The sequence below is a fragment of the Dermacentor albipictus genome, chromosome 1 (assembly GCF_038994185.2).
Source record: "Dermacentor albipictus isolate Rhodes 1998 colony chromosome 1, USDA_Dalb.pri_finalv2, whole genome shotgun sequence".
Taxonomy (NCBI): Eukaryota; Metazoa; Arthropoda; class Arachnida; order Ixodida; family Ixodidae; genus Dermacentor; species Dermacentor albipictus.
In genome coordinates this window covers 65,254,406-65,272,389 of record NC_091821.1, presented here as the reverse complement: position 1 = coordinate 65,272,389, position 17,984 = coordinate 65,254,406, and the positions used below count along the sequence as shown (strand labels likewise).

Below are 17,984 nucleotides of genomic sequence, written 5' to 3'. Positions count from 1 at the left end.
TGTAAACCTGTGTTGACTAATGTCGCCACAATATACTGCAGCCCTAATTTAGGATTATAGCAGGAGTGGGAAACGTCGCACAATATCAGTAAAAGACAACAAAGCAAATACAAGAAAATAATTCAACGTAGTGTCATTACTAATATTAACTGAATGCCAGCATGGATTTAGAATAACGTTTCCAACTTGCACGCAGCTTGTGAAACGCTGCATGGTTCTGCCAACTCAATAAATAATGGACACCAGATTGATTCAATTTTAATGGACTTGGAAAAAGCTTTCGACAAGGTTTCGCATAAAAAAGTAGTTTCCAAGCTCGAAAAATTCCTACAGAACAGACAACTTGTAACTTGACTGAACGCTTATCTAGCAATAGGCAGCATATATCTTTTTCGAAGATCACCCGTTAAGCCGACTTCTAGTTGACCCTGGCGTCCCACAAGGCTTTCTGCTTGGACCATCACGTTTCTTAACATTTATTAATGAAATTGTGCGCGATATCCCCCTTATGATAAACCTATTCGCCAATGACTATGAGCTGTACTCCTCTGCCAAAAATTCTGCTGATCAAATAATACTAAACCAGGCCTTTCAGAAAGTTTGTGCATGTGAAGTCTGGCAAATTGCCATTAACATTAACAAAAAAGTCTTCATGAAAATTATTAAAAACAGCCCTGTTGCCTTCGTCTGTTCTGCTAATAATGCGGACCTCTCTGAAGTTACAGAGTATAAGTGTTTAGGGGGGGGGGGTTGATTGGCGATAACCTTAATTGAACTAAACATATCGATCCTGTAACCGGCAATGCATGCCCTAAGCTGCACCTACTCGAAGAGCTCTTAAGCTCTCTATACTACAAGTCTGACTGCTGTCATACAAGATAGTTATACTACCAACACTTGATTATGCTGCAATTATTTGGGGCCCATACACAAGAACAAATATTTACGAACAGGAATGAGTGAAAGAAAAAAAGGCTGTTCATTTTGGTTTTAATAGTTTCGGCCGCACATCGATAACTGATCTATTGTCGAAAGCCAATCTACAAACCATGAGCCAGAGAAACAGCTGTTCACGTTTGAAGGTTCTTTATTAATTAATTAGAGGACATTATAACATAGAAACGACGAAATTGATTAATTTCTCATCTGGATATGCCACTTGGCAACGCCATGATTCATTAATAACTCCATTCACTAATGGAAGTAATTGTACTAAATATTCCGTTTTCCCGAGAACTGTTACCGAGGGGAATATAACCTAACTAATCATTCTATGCTGGTACCAACGCTAACATCGTTTGTATCTAATTTAGAGTGACTGCATTGCATACTTTGTCGCGTTATGAGGTTTACGTGAAACCTGTATTGTTTTACTGTTTTTGCAAAATTTGTTGACTATTTTATAATCTAAACCAACCTGCTAAAATATCACGAGAGGGGATTGCAGTATAAATAAATAAAATAAATAAATAAATAAATAAATAAATAAATAAAAGCAAACACACACACAAAAACAACAATAACGCAGATGGAGGAATTTACATGCTAGCAAGGTTCGCCTGTGGCGAATGGCTTCCTAACTAGAAATAGAAAAAGAAGGAAAAAAAGAATTCGTACCGAACTCATCTACGATGACGATCCAAATATGCGAATTGCCGAAAAGGGTTATATGTATGTATGGCATGTACTGCAGCCATGGTACATTCTGGCACTTCCCTCTGGACACGCTGCGCCATCTAGCGGCGCGTCTGCGAAGTCTGGGCGGGGCCTCCGAGATGTGTAGCATGCTGACGTGTGCTAATGCTGAGGACTAATCACGCCTTACCCGCGACATTCGTGGCGCAGCGCGCTAGAATCGGTCTGCTGTGGTTGAGGAACTAGTGTAACGTGTGTGCAATTGCTTACAACACAGCAGAAATTTTAATGCATTGTTTGTCATTGTACAGCTCCGTGAACGATGTTAACTTCCCATTTTTAGACTGCACTGCCTTCGGGATTGGACCATGTTTTTGGTTAAATAGCCGAAAGGAAAGCTGGTCTGACAATGACAATAATGCTATTAGCAATAACATTCCGGCAGAAGTAATCTCACAGTGATTGACGTTAAGCCGATTAGCATTCAAGCGAAGCAGCGACACACCGTATAGCTGAAGAAAGCATTATATACAATCTGTAGTGGTTCAAGTTCAAGTTCAAGTTTATTGTTGTTATGACATGTACAAAAAACGGGCTTACATATTATATACAGCATCAGGAGGTCCCAGAGTGAGTGAGTGGTCATTCTGAGACTTCCGTCGCTTCGGTTTCGCGGACGTTACAAAGAAGGGTTCAATAAATGCGGCTTCCCGACCGCAACCAGTTTTGTCTCGCTGGCACTGTAGAATTGGGGTTCAACATATCTGACTTCGAATGAACTACGGCACGATAGCACAGGCTTCTTTTTCGGGCGTAAAACTTAAATTTTCATTGTCAGCTAGGAGAGCACGCGTTCTCACTTTTATCAGTAAATTGTTGCCCTGTGAATCGCTACGTATACGTGCCAAGCGTCTCATTGCACTGCCTTGCACGATTGAACCTATTAAGGGTATCATGTGGTATTTCCGGGTCTGATGGCTGGTGCATCCGGCTTGCTGTGCGCAGGGAACCGGGTTTGAAACCAACCGTCGGACATGTCTTTTCCCTTTTGTTTCACTCGTGAGAGGGACTTTTCAAGGGCTAGACAGCAGACAGAAGCAGCACGCCTAAACGGGAAGGAGGCTAAGAATGCAAATCGCATTGAAAGACCTAACTACGATCTTACGCCCATGGAATGCAACGCTTTCAGCCATGTTTCCTAAGAACTACGCCTGCATGCCACACGAGAAGGACTTTCCGCCTTCAGCATCCAGCGTATAAACCAAACGGGCACCTCAGAATTGTGAAGGTGGAAAGGACCCTACGCTCGAAAATAATAAACCACAGCCCCAAAGTCGACAGAGACACTTCACGCTGCTCGTTCTGCATCCGACATGAGAGTAACTGTCTTTGAAAACACACTTAAGACCACTTAATTTTATTTATTCCGCATGATCCCTTCATAACCCTACACACACACACACACACACACACACACACACACACACACACACACACACACACACACACACACACACACACACACACACACACACACACACACACACACATATATATATATATATATATATATATATATATATATATATATATATATATATATATATATACTTCGACAAGGAGAACGTTATAATCATATCATGTAGGGATGGCACATTAAGGATAATGCAAATGTGGGTTGTCCTTCTCCACTATCGTTTTCACTGGTGGCAGAGCGTAACTGGCACGAGATCATACCGTTTTGTTGTCTGCTACGGCTTTTGTTTCATGACAGACAGACACACACAAAACGATACAGCAAGGTGGCATCAATAGGAGACACGTCACGCGTTCAATTGCGACAACGGTACCCTGTGGGGCGTACAGAAAGCAAGCACACTTGCATGCACGCGAAGTGGAGACGCAGTTATTATAACAGACCTTGTGGGAAACAAAGGGGGACCTTCCACGTGGAGGCGTGCCAAGGAAAGTCACGGAAACGCGTTTATGTATTTCGGCCACACGTGCATTCGCGACAGGGAAAACGCACGAAGGTCCTGTACAGTGGAACATACACTAAGATTAAATTCTGCTAGGCTTCGACTTCATACCAATCAGGCTAGGAGGACGTGTTGTTGGAAGAGTTGGTTCGTTATATGAAGACACACATGTACTCAAGGAGGCACTCTTTATGTAATGCTCGTTACCTGCTTCATCCGGTCACATTTTATGATTTTGGGAACCGACCGAGGAGGTTTGCAAGTGATTGAAAAAAAAAAGCTCGAGGGGATTTTAGGTGAGGGATGGGGCTTTTCTGGGGAGATTATTCTCCGGTGTTGAGCAACAATGGGTTCGTTCAGCCAGAATTTTTGTTCACCTAAGATGAAACCGGCAAATTTGAAAAGTTATTTCTGCCCCGTCACTTTGATAGGACTGTGGGTCGGTCTCTATATAGAGGATAAGCGTCGCAAGCATTCTCTCGCTAGCCAGCTTCATAGAAATAGAGCAGAGTGTATAAGAACGAACAAACAAACAAACAAACAGACAAACAAAATACAGGCGTCAACGTTCTTTCTATGTCTCACTTTATACACCTCCAAGTTCGTGTAGTTCATTTGCAGATGTATAACAAGTCATTCCTGTTAATTTATATCTTAATTTAGTTCTTATTAGGCAACTTTTGTTACTGTTACTGCTCTCTAACAAATTAAACAAGAAAGTAAATGGTTTCTTAAGTGCAGGAGACCTCTCTTAAAATTTGTGCACTTTTAAAAATGTAAATTACTCTTATGGGCTGAAGAGGAAGTTTTAGCTAGGGGCCTCCTAAGTACGCGGAAAAGGAGAAATGTTTTTCCTTGGCAACCACTGCATCGAATCAGATGAGATTTGTTCGATTTCAACGACAAAGTGAAAATCTAGTGACGCTTGCAAGTTGTTTTATTTATGTCAACAGTTTTAAATATGGTGAGTATTTCAAAATTTAGAAAAACGAATCTATGAAGTTTACAACTCTGTCGCTTAGAAAGCTATATTAGAGTTCTGAAATGTATCTAATAACACTTATAAAGCCGACAAAATTGATATATGATAAATCCCTGTGAAATATCCTTCTAACTAGGGAATAAGACTTTTGCAGAATTCTTGTAAACACTGCAACAAGTCCGCATAAGCTGTAAATTAATACACTAAATTTGTTCCCTTTAGATGCTCTAACAGATGCAGTTTACAGAACTGCTATATCTGTTTTTGCTGCAACGCTACTAATATGTAAACGTCGTGCTTCTATTTTTTTTAAGCTTACCAATTTCCGGCAATTTTCCCTTAAAAATTAAGTTTCTAAATCAATGTTTCACGTCCTAAAGTTCCTAAAACTTAGCTTTCTCTCCCAAGTTAACCAAATTTTTTAAATTTGTCCCAGGGTTATCTCAGCAAAGCATATGTGGGTTTTACATGTATTTCAATAGGTGGCGTCAGAGTTGGGCCCGAACTAAAGCTTCCTCTTGAAGAAGCAGAACTAGAATTCTTTTTTTTATTCAGTACACTAAAGTCAGAAATTTATGCATAATGAACGTTTACCAGCCCTGTTGAGATTGGGGAAAAATAGAAACAAGACAGACTTGTATGCCTAAACTGAACAGTTTAATACATCTTTATGTATGCGTTCGTCATCGTTTGCAGAAAAAAGTATTTCCAAATATTCAAACATATTTTGAGCAACACAACTATAATTTTTTAGCTTTTTTAGATAAAGGCTCAACTTTTGTTTTCAAATGGAATAATTCAAGATAGCGTGCAGCGACGTGAACGAGACGTTCTTTTTTTAAATTAGGCTTTAAGGCACCAATGTCAGCATATAGCACAATAATTACTCCACAAGCTGGAATTATGTACTGCAATTAATTAATTAATTAATGTGCTCGGCGGAGGTGGTACTTACCGAACAGTATGCCAAACGCGGCGAGGCGTACAATGGGCAGCACGTCGAAGAAATCTGTTCCCACGGCGTCGAGCCTGCGCACCATTTCTCGAGCTCGGCGATTCATGATGGGCGCGTAATCGTCCAACACGCGAAAGTGGAAGGCAGGAGTGATCACCTTGCGTCTGCTTCGCCACTTGTCTTTTTCACTGCCGTCAATGATACACAAACAGCAACGCAAAAGCAAATGTTTTTTTTTTACAGTGACTGTCCGTTTAGATTCGCATAATGCAATAAACGTCTGGAGGGCACCAAGTCAAGTCTCCATCTAAAAGTTTGACAGACGTAGTTGACGTCGAGGTATTGCGGAGAATTCATGATTTGTAGAGAACGGGCGCATGAATAGTGTAACTGTTGTGTAGCGAACCGTCATATAGATATTATATTCTGTAGTGTTTATATTTACAACAGCCAAGACCGAATGTTTCTAATGGCGAGATATAGGATTGTAAGCAAACTAAAACCCGGTGGCACAAACCCGGTCGCCCCTGTGGCACATAATCTGAGACTGCACTATCAATGGCATCGGCCTACGAAGACGGCGAAATAGGCTGCTCTATCACCGGGATCGGCCAGCCAAAAAAAACAGCTAGATACCGCACCCACCAGCCCACCCACCCACAATATAGTGGCTACACTCGCTAAAGAATGCTTCGCATCAGTATACGCAGCGAAATATAAGGCACTCTTTCCCGCACTTGAGACAATATGCCAAAGAAAAGGAAGATATATCAATTTAGGAAGAAAATGGCCAGCTTCTTCTGCCTACGTTGTATCCGCTCCGCGTATTATTGACTTCCAATGTCTGAAAAATAGCGAAATTTATGTAGCCTAACTAAATACTTGTGTTAGCCCATGCAGTAACTGCAATAAAAAAAAAAGCCCATTCCCTTGCACCCATTCCTCATATCATTTAGTCACCCCACCCACATTCAGTATATTAATTTCAAAACATGCTTCCCGAGAATTGCTTGTTTCATAAAAATTAAAGTAATTTTTATAGCAACAGAGAATGTAGGAATGGATGAGAAGGACTGCCTAAAAAAGGATGACAAGGAGGGCAGGGCAAGCAAATTTCTAAATTTTGAACTTTTAGTCAAGGCGTCCATCTATAGACGTCAAATTCGTTCAAATTAATCTGATGCGGCCATAACATAGCTTGAAAAAGTACTGGCCCTTGCTTAGCATTGCCAAAAATAAAAAATGAGAGGTATTAAGGTATTTTCTTGTCTCCTCCTAACTATAGCTTCGTGGCATGAAGCTAGTTAGCCGGAACTCTTGGAATGTTATTGACAAATTACTGCTACCAGCAGGTAACTAGTATTTCAGCCGCGACACTATTCAGCGGCTGGTCAAAATGACCACAGCTATGAAGGTTTTCCTGAGAGAAATTGTACGCTATGAGGAAAATGAGTAAAGTGGATACACTTACATCAACAGTATGCCATGTCCGATCCATGGCTTCATCATGTCGTAGAGAAATGCTTTGTTCAAGTTTTGACTGTTAGTTAGAAGAACCTGAAAAATATAGGCAAGAAGGTGTTCATATTATATTAACGCCGTTATTAATAATAGGACGTAAAAATCGCCTCCTTACTTCGATTGCTTTTGGCGTCGTAGCTATCAGGAAGGGCTGTGGACCGTAGTAAGCAACTGTGACTTCCTGGTCGTATATTGTCTTGAACATGCAGTTGAAATAGTTGAAGATTTCTGCGATTGATTCACAAAAGATAGATGACATCAAAATAGCCACACGCTTTTTGAGCAATCGCGCTCAAAAAAAGAAAGCAGTTTGCACAAACATTTAAAATGTTAAAGACCTGTTTTGGCGGACCATACGCCACTCGGGACCTCTCGGTAAGCGCTGAAAAACTTTTCCCTTTTTTATTTTTACGCATAAGGATTAAGTGCTGTTCAAGTTAAGGGAAAATGTATCGTGTACCTAGGCGCGCTCAAGACCGCGTGCATACGTGAGATTCGGGAAACAAGAGGTTAGGGCCATCGAGAATCGACACTATGTCGTGCAGCCTATGACGCAAAAAGCCGACAAATTAGCGGATATCTAAGGCATGTAAGGCCCTCTGGGCCGTACTTATCGGCGACAAGGTAGCTTTGCTGCCTGCGGGATTATCTTACTGAGCTATGCCGAATGCTCGGTTGCGGTAGTCGGAAGTTCAAATCCCCCCCCCCCCCCCCCCCCCGAGTTTCTTGTTTTACATTCTCCAGCGCACTACACCTGCAGGCTTGGAGTGACGCCTGACACCGACGAAAGATGCCGAGAGCGAGTGGGGCTATACTAATCCAGGTACAACCAAATTAGGAAGGCCCACCAAGCTTCAACAAAGACACTCGCTCACCAGAACAGGAATTGGCCTCCTTCGTGCAGAATTCGGCCACAATCTCGCTAAAGGTATCTTTAATTAACCAATGGCCCTCAGTCCCCAGCGGCTGCGGAGCACCTGACCAAGGCGGCGGTCAGACATGCGACGCAGCAGAGGGTACCAAGAATCTCTGGGTCCGGACAGGCCCAAACTGACTCTTGCAACGTTTAACACCCGAACTCTCTCGAGTGAGGCTAGCTTAGCAGCACTCTTAGAAGAACTATCAGACATTGTTAGGGATATCATCGGCATTACTGAGATTAGAAGAACTGGTGCGGCGCACACATTGCTGAATAACGGCCGCGTCCTCTGCTATAGAGGTCTCCCGGATAAGAAGCAATATGGGATAGGATTCCTAATCCACAAGGACATAGCGAGCAACATTGACGAATTCTTCAGCATCAACGACAGGGTAGCAGTAGTCGTAATCAAACTCAATAAGAGGTGTAGATTAAAGGTAGTACAAACCTACGCTCCAACGTCCAGTCACGAAGATGAAGAAATAGATCAGTTTTATGAAGATGTTGAATTAGCGACGAGAAAAGTGCAAACGCGGTATATAGTAGTAATGGTTGACTTCAATGCGAAAGTAGGGAAAATGCAGGTGGGTGAACAGGCACTTGGCAACTACGGTGTCGATTCTAGAAACGCTAGAGGAGAGAGGCTGGTAGACTTCGCAGAAAGGAATAAGCTGAGAATAATGAACACCTTTTTTCAAGAAACGTAGCAAAATGAAATTGACCTGGGAAAGCCCTAAAGGTGAAACAAGTAATGAAATTAATTTCATACTTTCTGCCGATCCCAGCATAGTGCAGGATGTAGAAGTGATAGGTAGGGTAAAGTGCAGTGATCATAGGTTAGTGTGGGCCAGGATTCACCTAAATTTGAACAGAGAAAGAGTTGCTATTCACTGCGTGCTTGGAAGAAGTATTCAAGCTATTAAACTGAGAAGGTTTAGGAGCAAGGATCGACGGCGAATACCTCAGCAACCTTCGGTTTGCCGATGTCATTGTTCTATTCAACAACACTGCGGGCGATTGACAACAAACGATTGAGGACCTTAACGGGGAGAGTGTAGGAGTTGGGCTGAAGAATAATATACAGAAGACAAAGAGAATGTTGAATAAATGGGCAAGGGAAAAAGAGGTCAAGATCGCAAGTCAGCCTCTAGAGTCTGTGAAGGCGTACATTTACCTAGGTCAACTAATCACAGGGAACCCTGACCATGAGAAGGAAATTCACAGAATAATAAAAATGGGTTGGATCGCATACGGCAGACATCGTAAGCTCCTGACTGGGAGCGTACCATTATCATTGAAAAGGAAAGTATACAACCAGTGCATTTTACTGGTGCTGACATATGGCGCAGCGAGTGACTGGAGACTGACAAAGAAGCTTGACAGAAAGCTAAGGACCACGCAAAGAGCGATGGAACGAAGAATGCTAGGCATAACTTTAAGAGACAGAGAGAGAGAGAGTGGTTTGGATCAGAGAGAAAACGGGTACAGACGATATTCTAATAGACATTAAGGGAAAAAAATGGCGTTGGGCAGGTGACATGTAATGCGCAGATTAGATAACCGTTGGACCAGTAGGGTGACAGAACCAAGAGAATGGGAACCAAGAGAAGGGAAGTGCAGTAGAGGATGGCAGAAGACTAGGTGGTGCGACGAAATTAGGAAATTTGCGGGTGCTAATTGGAATCGGTTGGCGCAGGACAAGGATAATTGGAGACCGCAGGGAGAGGCCTTCCTCCTGCAGTGGACATAAATAGGATGATGATGATTATGATGAGACCTGCTCTATGACCCCGTTTAAAGAAATTGTATTATTAAGACTGCTGAACGGAACGACTTTCGATGAATGTTTGGCTTTTGTCACACATTTCATTTATTCATCAGCTTCTCAGGAAAGGAAGATGTCATGTCAGGCTAATGACCTCATGATAACCACTGTTTCTTTCGGACACCTTTGATACGGCCTTTTTTTGGTATAGAGGCAGGAACGAGGCTGTGGATTTCGGAGTCGTTTGAGACATTGTTTTGATGACTGCGTTATCGTTAACAGCACTCATACTTGATGATGACTTCTTCTTGGGCGAGTTGGTGTTTACTTAACATGATGCTTTTTAGCACATAAATTCGAAAAAAAAGAGAACAGAAAAAGAGGCAATAGGAAAGGCCAACGGTGCTCGTCTTTTCTTTCCTTCTGCCTCTGTGTGTTTCTTTTTTGAGTTTTTGCGCTAAAAGCACGATGGTAAGCAGCACTTATAATTTACGACAAAACCTCGGACTGGGATTGCGCTCACGAACGTTCGGTGTGCTTATGAACTATATAATAAATTGAACTTGCCCCGTATTCACAAAGAGCTCTTACGCTAGAATATTTCATAAGAGCAAATGCCAGCCAATTCTGATGTAAGACATATCATTAGGCTGTCCAACGTCGAAGAGCAACAGTCCAGAAAAAGCTTTGTGAATTCCACCCCGGTACTGTATTACCGCTGCTCAAGATAAAATACACTGGCAGGTTTCAAGGGGAAAAGTTACTGGCAAGTCCTACAATCAGCATCGTCATCATCATCAGCAGCAGCTTATTTTATGTCCACTGCAGGACGAAGGCATCTGCGATCCCCAATTAGTCCTGTCCTGCGCCAACTGATTCCAACTTGCGCCTGCGGAATTTCCTAATTTCATCACCCCACCTTGTCTTCTGCCGTCCTCGACTGTGCTTCCCTTCTTTGGCACCCATTCTGCAACCATAAGGGTCCACCGGTTATCTAGCCTATGCATTACATGATCTGCCCATCTCCATTTTTTTCTAATATTGCCAATTAGAATAACGGATATCCCCGTTTTCTCTCTGATCTACACCACTCTCTTCCTCTCTCTTAACGTTACGCCTAACGTTCTTCATTCTATCGCTCTTTGTGCGGTCCTAAATTTGTTCTCGAGCTTCTTTGTTAACCTGCAAGTTTCTGCCCCATATATTAGCACTTGCATAATTCAATGATTGTACACTTTCTTTTTCAATGACAGTGGTAAGCTCCCAGTCGGAATTTGGTAATGCCTGCCGTATGTCCTCAAACCCATTTTTATTCTGTAAATTTACTTCTCATGATTAGGGTCCCCCGTGAGTAATTAACCTAGGAAAACATACTCCTTCACAGACTCCAGAGGCTGATTGGCGATCCGGAACTCTTGTTCTGTTGCCAGGCTATTGAAGATTGTCTTTGTATTCCGCATATTAATCTTTAACCTCACTCTTACACTTTCGCTGTTAAGGTCCTGAATCATTTCTAACAATTCATCCCCAGTGTTGCTGAACAGGACAATGTAATCTACAAACCTAAGGTTGCTTAGATATTCGCCATTGATCCCCACTTTTAATCCTTCGCAGTGTAATAGCTTGAATACGTCTTCCAAGCATGCAGTCAATCGTATTGGAGAGATTGTGTCGCCTTGCCTGAACGCTGTCTTCATAGGTAACTTTCTACATTTCTTGTGGAGAACTAATGTAGCTGTGAAATATTTGTAGATATTTTCCAAGATATTCACGTACATACCTGCAAATGTCACGTGAGAACGCAGTAGAATTCCCCGCAACTCCAAATAATCTATGAAATATACAAACAGCTGGTAACGAAAAAAAAAATCTGAGGTCACCTATGCACTACTTATTAGTTTTGAATGTGAAAGCGTTAGTGTCTAATTGAACGCCGCTGAGCGGTCCTTCGAATTATGAACTCCTCGCGGGCAAGCGAGCGCCTTGAGACGCTTGGCCAATGTCTCCTAGGTAGCCCAAGGCCGGCGCCCTTCGATCAGTGCGTCATGCTACCTTGCCCGACTGCCATACAACCTAAAGAGGATGCTTCCAAGTAAGCCGCGGTGATGTGTTACCGCTTCCGTCACGCCAGGCTTGGCAATGCAAAATTTCGGTCCAAGTAGCATGATGTCATAAAGCAGAGTGCACGGGCCTGCTATCCAGGAGGCGCTGGTTTAGTCCAGTGGGTAAGACACTCGTCTTTTGAGCATGGGGTCTTACGTTCGAAACTCACTGCCACCAACGTGTTTCCTTTTTGAATTTGTTCTCTTTTCTATTACATTAATTTCTTTACAGTGGTTTCCGAGGCGAAGTTAGAACGCGGGCGAGAGCTTGCACGGACAAGGGAGGCGCGGATAATACCGGCTTGTGAAAATGAGGGTGACGTCGCGTCGCGGCGATGCCCTCTCCCATCACGCAACACCTGGCGCGCCAGCGCAGCAGTAAGTGTACCCTTTCACCAACTCTGCTCCCTCGAGGCGTGCACATAACGTGGCATCTCAGCCGATGGGAATTTAGGTGCCCTTTCGCTGCTGCATACGCCGCCTTTTTTTGCTCAATGGGCAATTTGATGCTTTCGCATGAAAATACAATAGAAAATATTAGAACATTCGTGATCTGTCAACACAAAACATAAAATAACGGTGGCGAAAGCAAACAATGTTTTTAGCAATTTCAAGAATAGAAAAAATAAATAAGACAGTTAGAATACAGTCACGGAAATTCGGTTTGAGTAAAGCAAACGGAAAGCACATTAAGGTATGAAATGCGAATGCCAGTACAAGGCCTCAGAAAAAACCAATGCGTGTCGCCATATTAGAAGTAGTTCTAACGTTATACTTCAGTTCATGTCTTTAGGGGAATGTAAGTAGCTAGCGGGAAAATTAGAACACAGACAGGGCTTGTAATTATATTTTGCAGCTTCATGTCTTAACAATTTTACTTGTTTATCTAAAATTATTATTACCTGTTGTTTATGAGGTAATAGATGAAAAATAAGCTAGCTTTAGGAGCCTGCTGTCCTCCTTACATCAACACAATTCACTATGAAAGACTGAAATTCTGTGTTCGTATTGTTTAACTTACAATTGTCTTACCTTACCTGACGGTGAAAAACTTTGACATTTCTCGATTACGGCATAAGTAGGCAATTAACTAATCGTCAAAACAAATTTCCCAATGTTTTTTAGGCTGAAATTATTCTCGACAGGCAGGTTACCGCAGGATCATAAGCTAGTAAGGGTGTTGGAATACTGTTTTTTGCAGCGATATAAATCATAATAGGTTACTTATCGAGAGATCTATGTATATTACATTTACTTTTGAAGGCGTATATACTACGATGAGGGCGCTTATGTTACATTGCGAAGACTTATACTCAAGCCAAGATGTTTCGATTTGTCAGTGCAATGAAGGAGGAGGAAACAATTTTATTGAAAATTTCAGGTAGAATGAACATGGTTATAACAGCGCCTTTTGAGGGCAGAACACAGAAAAAATGCACGGGGGACAGACGCCGACGTCTGTCCTCTGTGCATTCTTTCTGTGTCGTGTCCTCAAAGCACGCCGTTATAACCATGTTCCACCAAGCCAGCAACCAACTAGCCTATCTAATTCTCCTGATGCAGTTAGAATGGCCTGAGAAGCTTAGGCTTCTAATTGGCCTCGGTTGAGCCGACCTGCAGAGCCCAGGTCGTGAGATCTTCTTGGATGGTCTTGTCTTCTGTCCTTAAGAGGGCCCCCCAGGCTTCCTCCAAGGGAGCTGGCAATAGGCTTTTCGGGGAGGGGGGGAGGGGGGGGCTTGCCAGGGCATCTCCATAAGATGTGATTTTAGGTGGCCAATTGGTTCTGGCCACAGTTTAGGCAAATTGGGTCAACCTGTTCGCACATAATATACGCCAATTTGTGTGGGCGGGGCAAAGAGTCAGTTTGATGTAAATCGTGGCCTATTCCATGGATAGCTCGTTATGAAGAATTGAATAGATTTTCCTAACCTCATTGAAAAATCTGGTAAGTTCATTAAATGAGTTTGCTGGCTCCCTCCAGGAGTCCACCGAGTCTTAGGAGCACCCCGCACAGTTGGTTAAGCCTTGGGCTGTTTCGTGCACTGCCTCCTTCACAGCATTTCCCGAGTAAGCAGGGACCCACACTAATTTGGTGGTTCGGTCGGTTTGGAGATAATTGATAATACTATCCGAAGGTTTGCTCACGTATCCCTTAGTGTAATTTGTGACAGCACGCTTGGAATCGCTTAGATTTTTTTCTGTTTGAGAGTGAGTGCTAGCGCTATGGTCGCCTCTTCTGCTTTAAGGGTGGACAGTGATTTTACGGATGCCGCAGTTCAGACGGTCCCGTTTCTAGTCACCGTACAGATGATGTAATGTTGAGGGCCCTGCTTGGCGGCATCTACATAGACCACTTCTGTGTCATGTTTCAATTTTTCATCAAGTGTCTCGAGCCTTGTATACGGTCACGTCTACCTGCCAGCATGTGTCTGGGCAGGGGGCGCCCATATAAGTGTCCTCTTATCTCGTCTGATAATCTTTTTTGGCTCACTGAAGTTGTAACTAGGTCAACTCCCAGCCATTCTAGGATGTATCGACCCGTCTCCGACCTGGACAGACGTTCCCTTTGCGATATTTTGGTGCTTCTATAAGCTTGTCTAGCGTCTTGCAGACTCCTAGTTTGAGCATTTTCTCAGTGCTTACATAACGTGGAAGGCCTATGGCTGCCTTTTATATCATGCGAATTGCGTTGTCAATTTTTGTCTTGTCGCAGAGGCGGAGATGGTAGTGCGGAAAGGCCAGAGTTAGGCTGCATACGCCAGCTTCCCTCATACCTCTGCGTTTTCCAGTGATCCCTTTAATGAGGCAGTAATAAGCTGGGCCGTGTTTTTTAACCTGGCATTGGCCTCCGTGTCCTGCGTTTTTTGTTGGGCTAGCATGCCGAGCAAACGAATCGTTAAGACTGATTGTACTGGCTTGCACTTCATGCTCCCTGTTATGTGGCCATCAGTCCTGTCGTCACGAAGCTTCTTAGACTAGTCTCTGATAATTGGTAGCTCAGATTTCTGCACCGAGCAAGTTTATTTTAATTATTTATTTATTTGTACATAAGGCAGCGTCAGTGAGGCTATTGCAGGAGTGGGATGTACAACAAACGTACAAATATTTATAAACAAGCTTGCATGAATTGTTTCAGTGGTAGTGAAGGGATGTTGCCCGGTAATGAATTGCAGACTGATTGTTGATGGAAAAAATATTTAAAAGGAATCAGTGCCGGCAAAAAAGATTGACATATTTAGAGCATGGTGACTCCTCGTACATGAGGGTTTGGAAAAAGCCAAGTAGTTAACTAGAGAGGAGAGGCGAGGAGAATTGATTAACGTGCGAAGGAATTTTAGGCATTCAAGTTTGCGATGCTCTGCAAGAGGAGTGAGACCAAGTAGGGGAAGAGAGTTAGATGACGAAAATTCCTTTTCATATCTCCTACAAACAAAAGCACTGTATTTTTTTTTGCTCTGATTCTAGTTTTTTGACATCACAGTGTTTGTATGGATTCCATACAGCGCAGCCATATTCGAGGATGGGGCGAATGAGAGTTTTATCTGTAAGAAGTTTAGTCCTCTTTCGCCTTTTTTGATCCCCTACATCTGACCTCCGTGGAGATGACGTAGTGGTCGCTACGTACATTCAGCTCCATCTTTTCCCATTTCCGAAAGTCAGTGTTCTTAAAGAAAGCTAGGTCAGGTGATGTATTCCTAGAGATGCTATTACCCGCAAGCGGGGGTCTGTCCGGATCTTTGAAAACGGGGAAACAGCTCCTCTGCTGTTTCCCAAATTTTCATGCTCTTCTTTGTACATTTAGAGTAGCCTCATGCCGAGTGTTGGGCGGTGAAGGCGCCCAGGAATAGTAACGGTGCCTTTTAGGGACTCCTTCACGCCATGGCCTGACTCTTTAGGATGGTTATAAATATTTAGTACGAATAGTGGGTGAGCAGATCGGTTTTTCGGGTAACATTTGTTCCATAGTATGTTAACATTCTCGAGTTCTAACTGATTGGCCGTGAGATTCGTATGTACCATCAGAGCAGTCATCGGGGAGGTTTCTGCCGTGGTAATTCGTTATAGGCTGTATAGCACGAAGTTTTGTCTGCCACCCAAGTCCCCTGGAAAGCAATTGCGTCCGGTCGTATTTGGGAATTTCGAATGGTGTACTTTAGGGATTGGCGTTTTCAGCCAAAGCTTCTACAGTTTCATTTCCAAATCACAGTCACGTCTGACATGATGGGAGGTCCCACTCGTGCCGAACTAGCACTCTGTGATCTTATTGGGCCCCCTCCCGATGGTTGGTGGGTACTGCTACGTGGCCGTGGACTCTCAGCTGGTTGGGGTGGCAGCAAGGGGTCACTTGGAATGCCGTCTGCCTCCAACATGCCTATCTTTTTGATGATTCTGAGAATAAAAATACTGTGATGATGAGTTTTTTCCTCTATCTCTTTAAGCATTTTGGTCTATTCTTCCGCAGCCCTAGCCTGTTCCTGTGTTAGCATTTCCATGCCTGCTTCAATTCTAGCGAGGCGATCTTCTGGCACTGCAGCCTCCTTTTCAGGGGCGGCTGCTTGGTTCTCCGCTTTAGGCTTAGAGGCGCGTCCGTTATCCACCTCCATGTTGTCACTCTGTTCATTATCGTGTCTAACATTAGCCACGTTTTCACGTGCATTTTTGGGTCAAAGGGACCTTTGAATTACGCTTACTTTCCAATCGTCGAATTTTGCTGTTGGCTTTAGCCAATTACTGCTGCAGGCTCTTAACCTGCTCTGCCAGCTCCCTAATCTGGGGGTTTTTCTGTTTTGTCGTCTTGGCCTGGTAACCTAGTTTGTTGCCATTCCGAGTCATTCCCGTGCTCTTTGCGCTCTGTTGGGCACCTCTGGGTCTGTATGACGATCTGTCCCGGCTCTGACTCTGGCCTCGTAGAAGTGGGAAAGATTTCTAGCTATCCCTGAGAGTCTCCTGGGTTCTTTGCCTGGAGCGGGATGGTCTGGTCACTGCCGTGGTTGTTTTGTGCCCACTCTTAGAGTTGGTAGCCGAGCCTTTGTTGGTCTGTTTGGTTCGGGTGAACCGATATTTACAGCTGCGGCTGCCCGTCTGGTGTTTCCCTCGACAGACGATGCACGACGGGTGCAGGTCAGCTTCTACCCCTCCGGTGGCTGCAGGTGCTCATCTCCGCACCCTGTGCACCTGGGATCTTGTGGTCCGGGTTGGGGGCATACGTCGGCACGCTGCCCCAACTTGCGACAGTTGAAGCACGCGCCTCCACCCGCTCCCTGAAGGGGTAGACGTGCAAAGTGAAGTAATGGTACCGGATTAGTGTTGGCAAGTCTTTTGCAGTGAAAATGACCACGAAGCGCCTGGAGTTGTCGAGTTTTCATGCGTTCACGATCGGTAGCTGTGGATTTTTTCTCACCATTTCACTTTCGATCGTTTGGTTTGTCTCATTGGTGTAGGCTCTGTAAACCACCCCTCGAATGGAGTCGTCAGCAGCGGGCACATACGCCGCCACCGGCATGTTGGTGTTTCATTTCTCGTTCTGAAGTTGCGTGATCGTCCTGTACGCGTTAGCCCGCTATCGGTCTGGTGTGCTGATAGCGATCGTATGTTCTTCATAGGGTGAACTCTCACCCGGTCGGCTTGCTCGGATTGTTTCACGTGGATGTTGATGGTTGAGTGGATTGCATCCAAGAGTGTGACGAGGCCAGTATTGGCTAAATCCACAGCACACTTAGCTCGAAGCACCACTTTATAGTCGCCTTCGGGTAGGCAAGGCATGGGTTTGCGTCGCGGTAGCCGCGGCGGGAGTGCATTGCACTTGGCGGTGATGGGAGCGCCTTCCGCAGGCTTGGAGGGTCGGCTTTTTTGCGGCCGAAACGTTTTGGCTTGTCGAGCGGCTGGGACGAGCCTCATGGGTGTTGCCACGTTCCATCGTTCAACTCCGCAAGGGCAATATTTTCTTGCCTGGAATGGTGTATTCCATGTTTGGCTGCTCGGGCTGGGTAGGTTAAGCCTAACGGTCACCTCCGGGCAGCTGCAGGATACGTAGTTGAGTTAGGCTTAAATAGGCCTAGCAGCCGAGCAGCAATGCCAAGAAAATCCTGGCTTGCCGGTTCGTCTGATGGTGCGTGCCAGTGCAGG

General features: G+C 44.0%; 1 protein-coding gene across 1 annotated transcript in view; it reads right to left on the bottom strand.

Annotated features, from left to right (window-relative positions):
• Positions 1-17,984, bottom strand: part of LOC135912479 (cytochrome P450 4V2-like) — a 41,964-nt gene that overhangs the window by 13,173 nt on the left and 10,807 nt on the right. The window contains exons 3-5 of the mRNA XM_065444918.1: positions 7,188-7,300; positions 7,023-7,108; positions 5,552-5,739 (exon numbers count right to left, since the gene is read on the bottom strand). Coding sequence (XP_065300990.1) covers positions 5,552-5,739; positions 7,023-7,108; positions 7,188-7,300 — 387 coding nt within the window. The remainder of the gene's footprint in view (positions 1-5,551; positions 5,740-7,022; positions 7,109-7,187; positions 7,301-17,984) is intronic.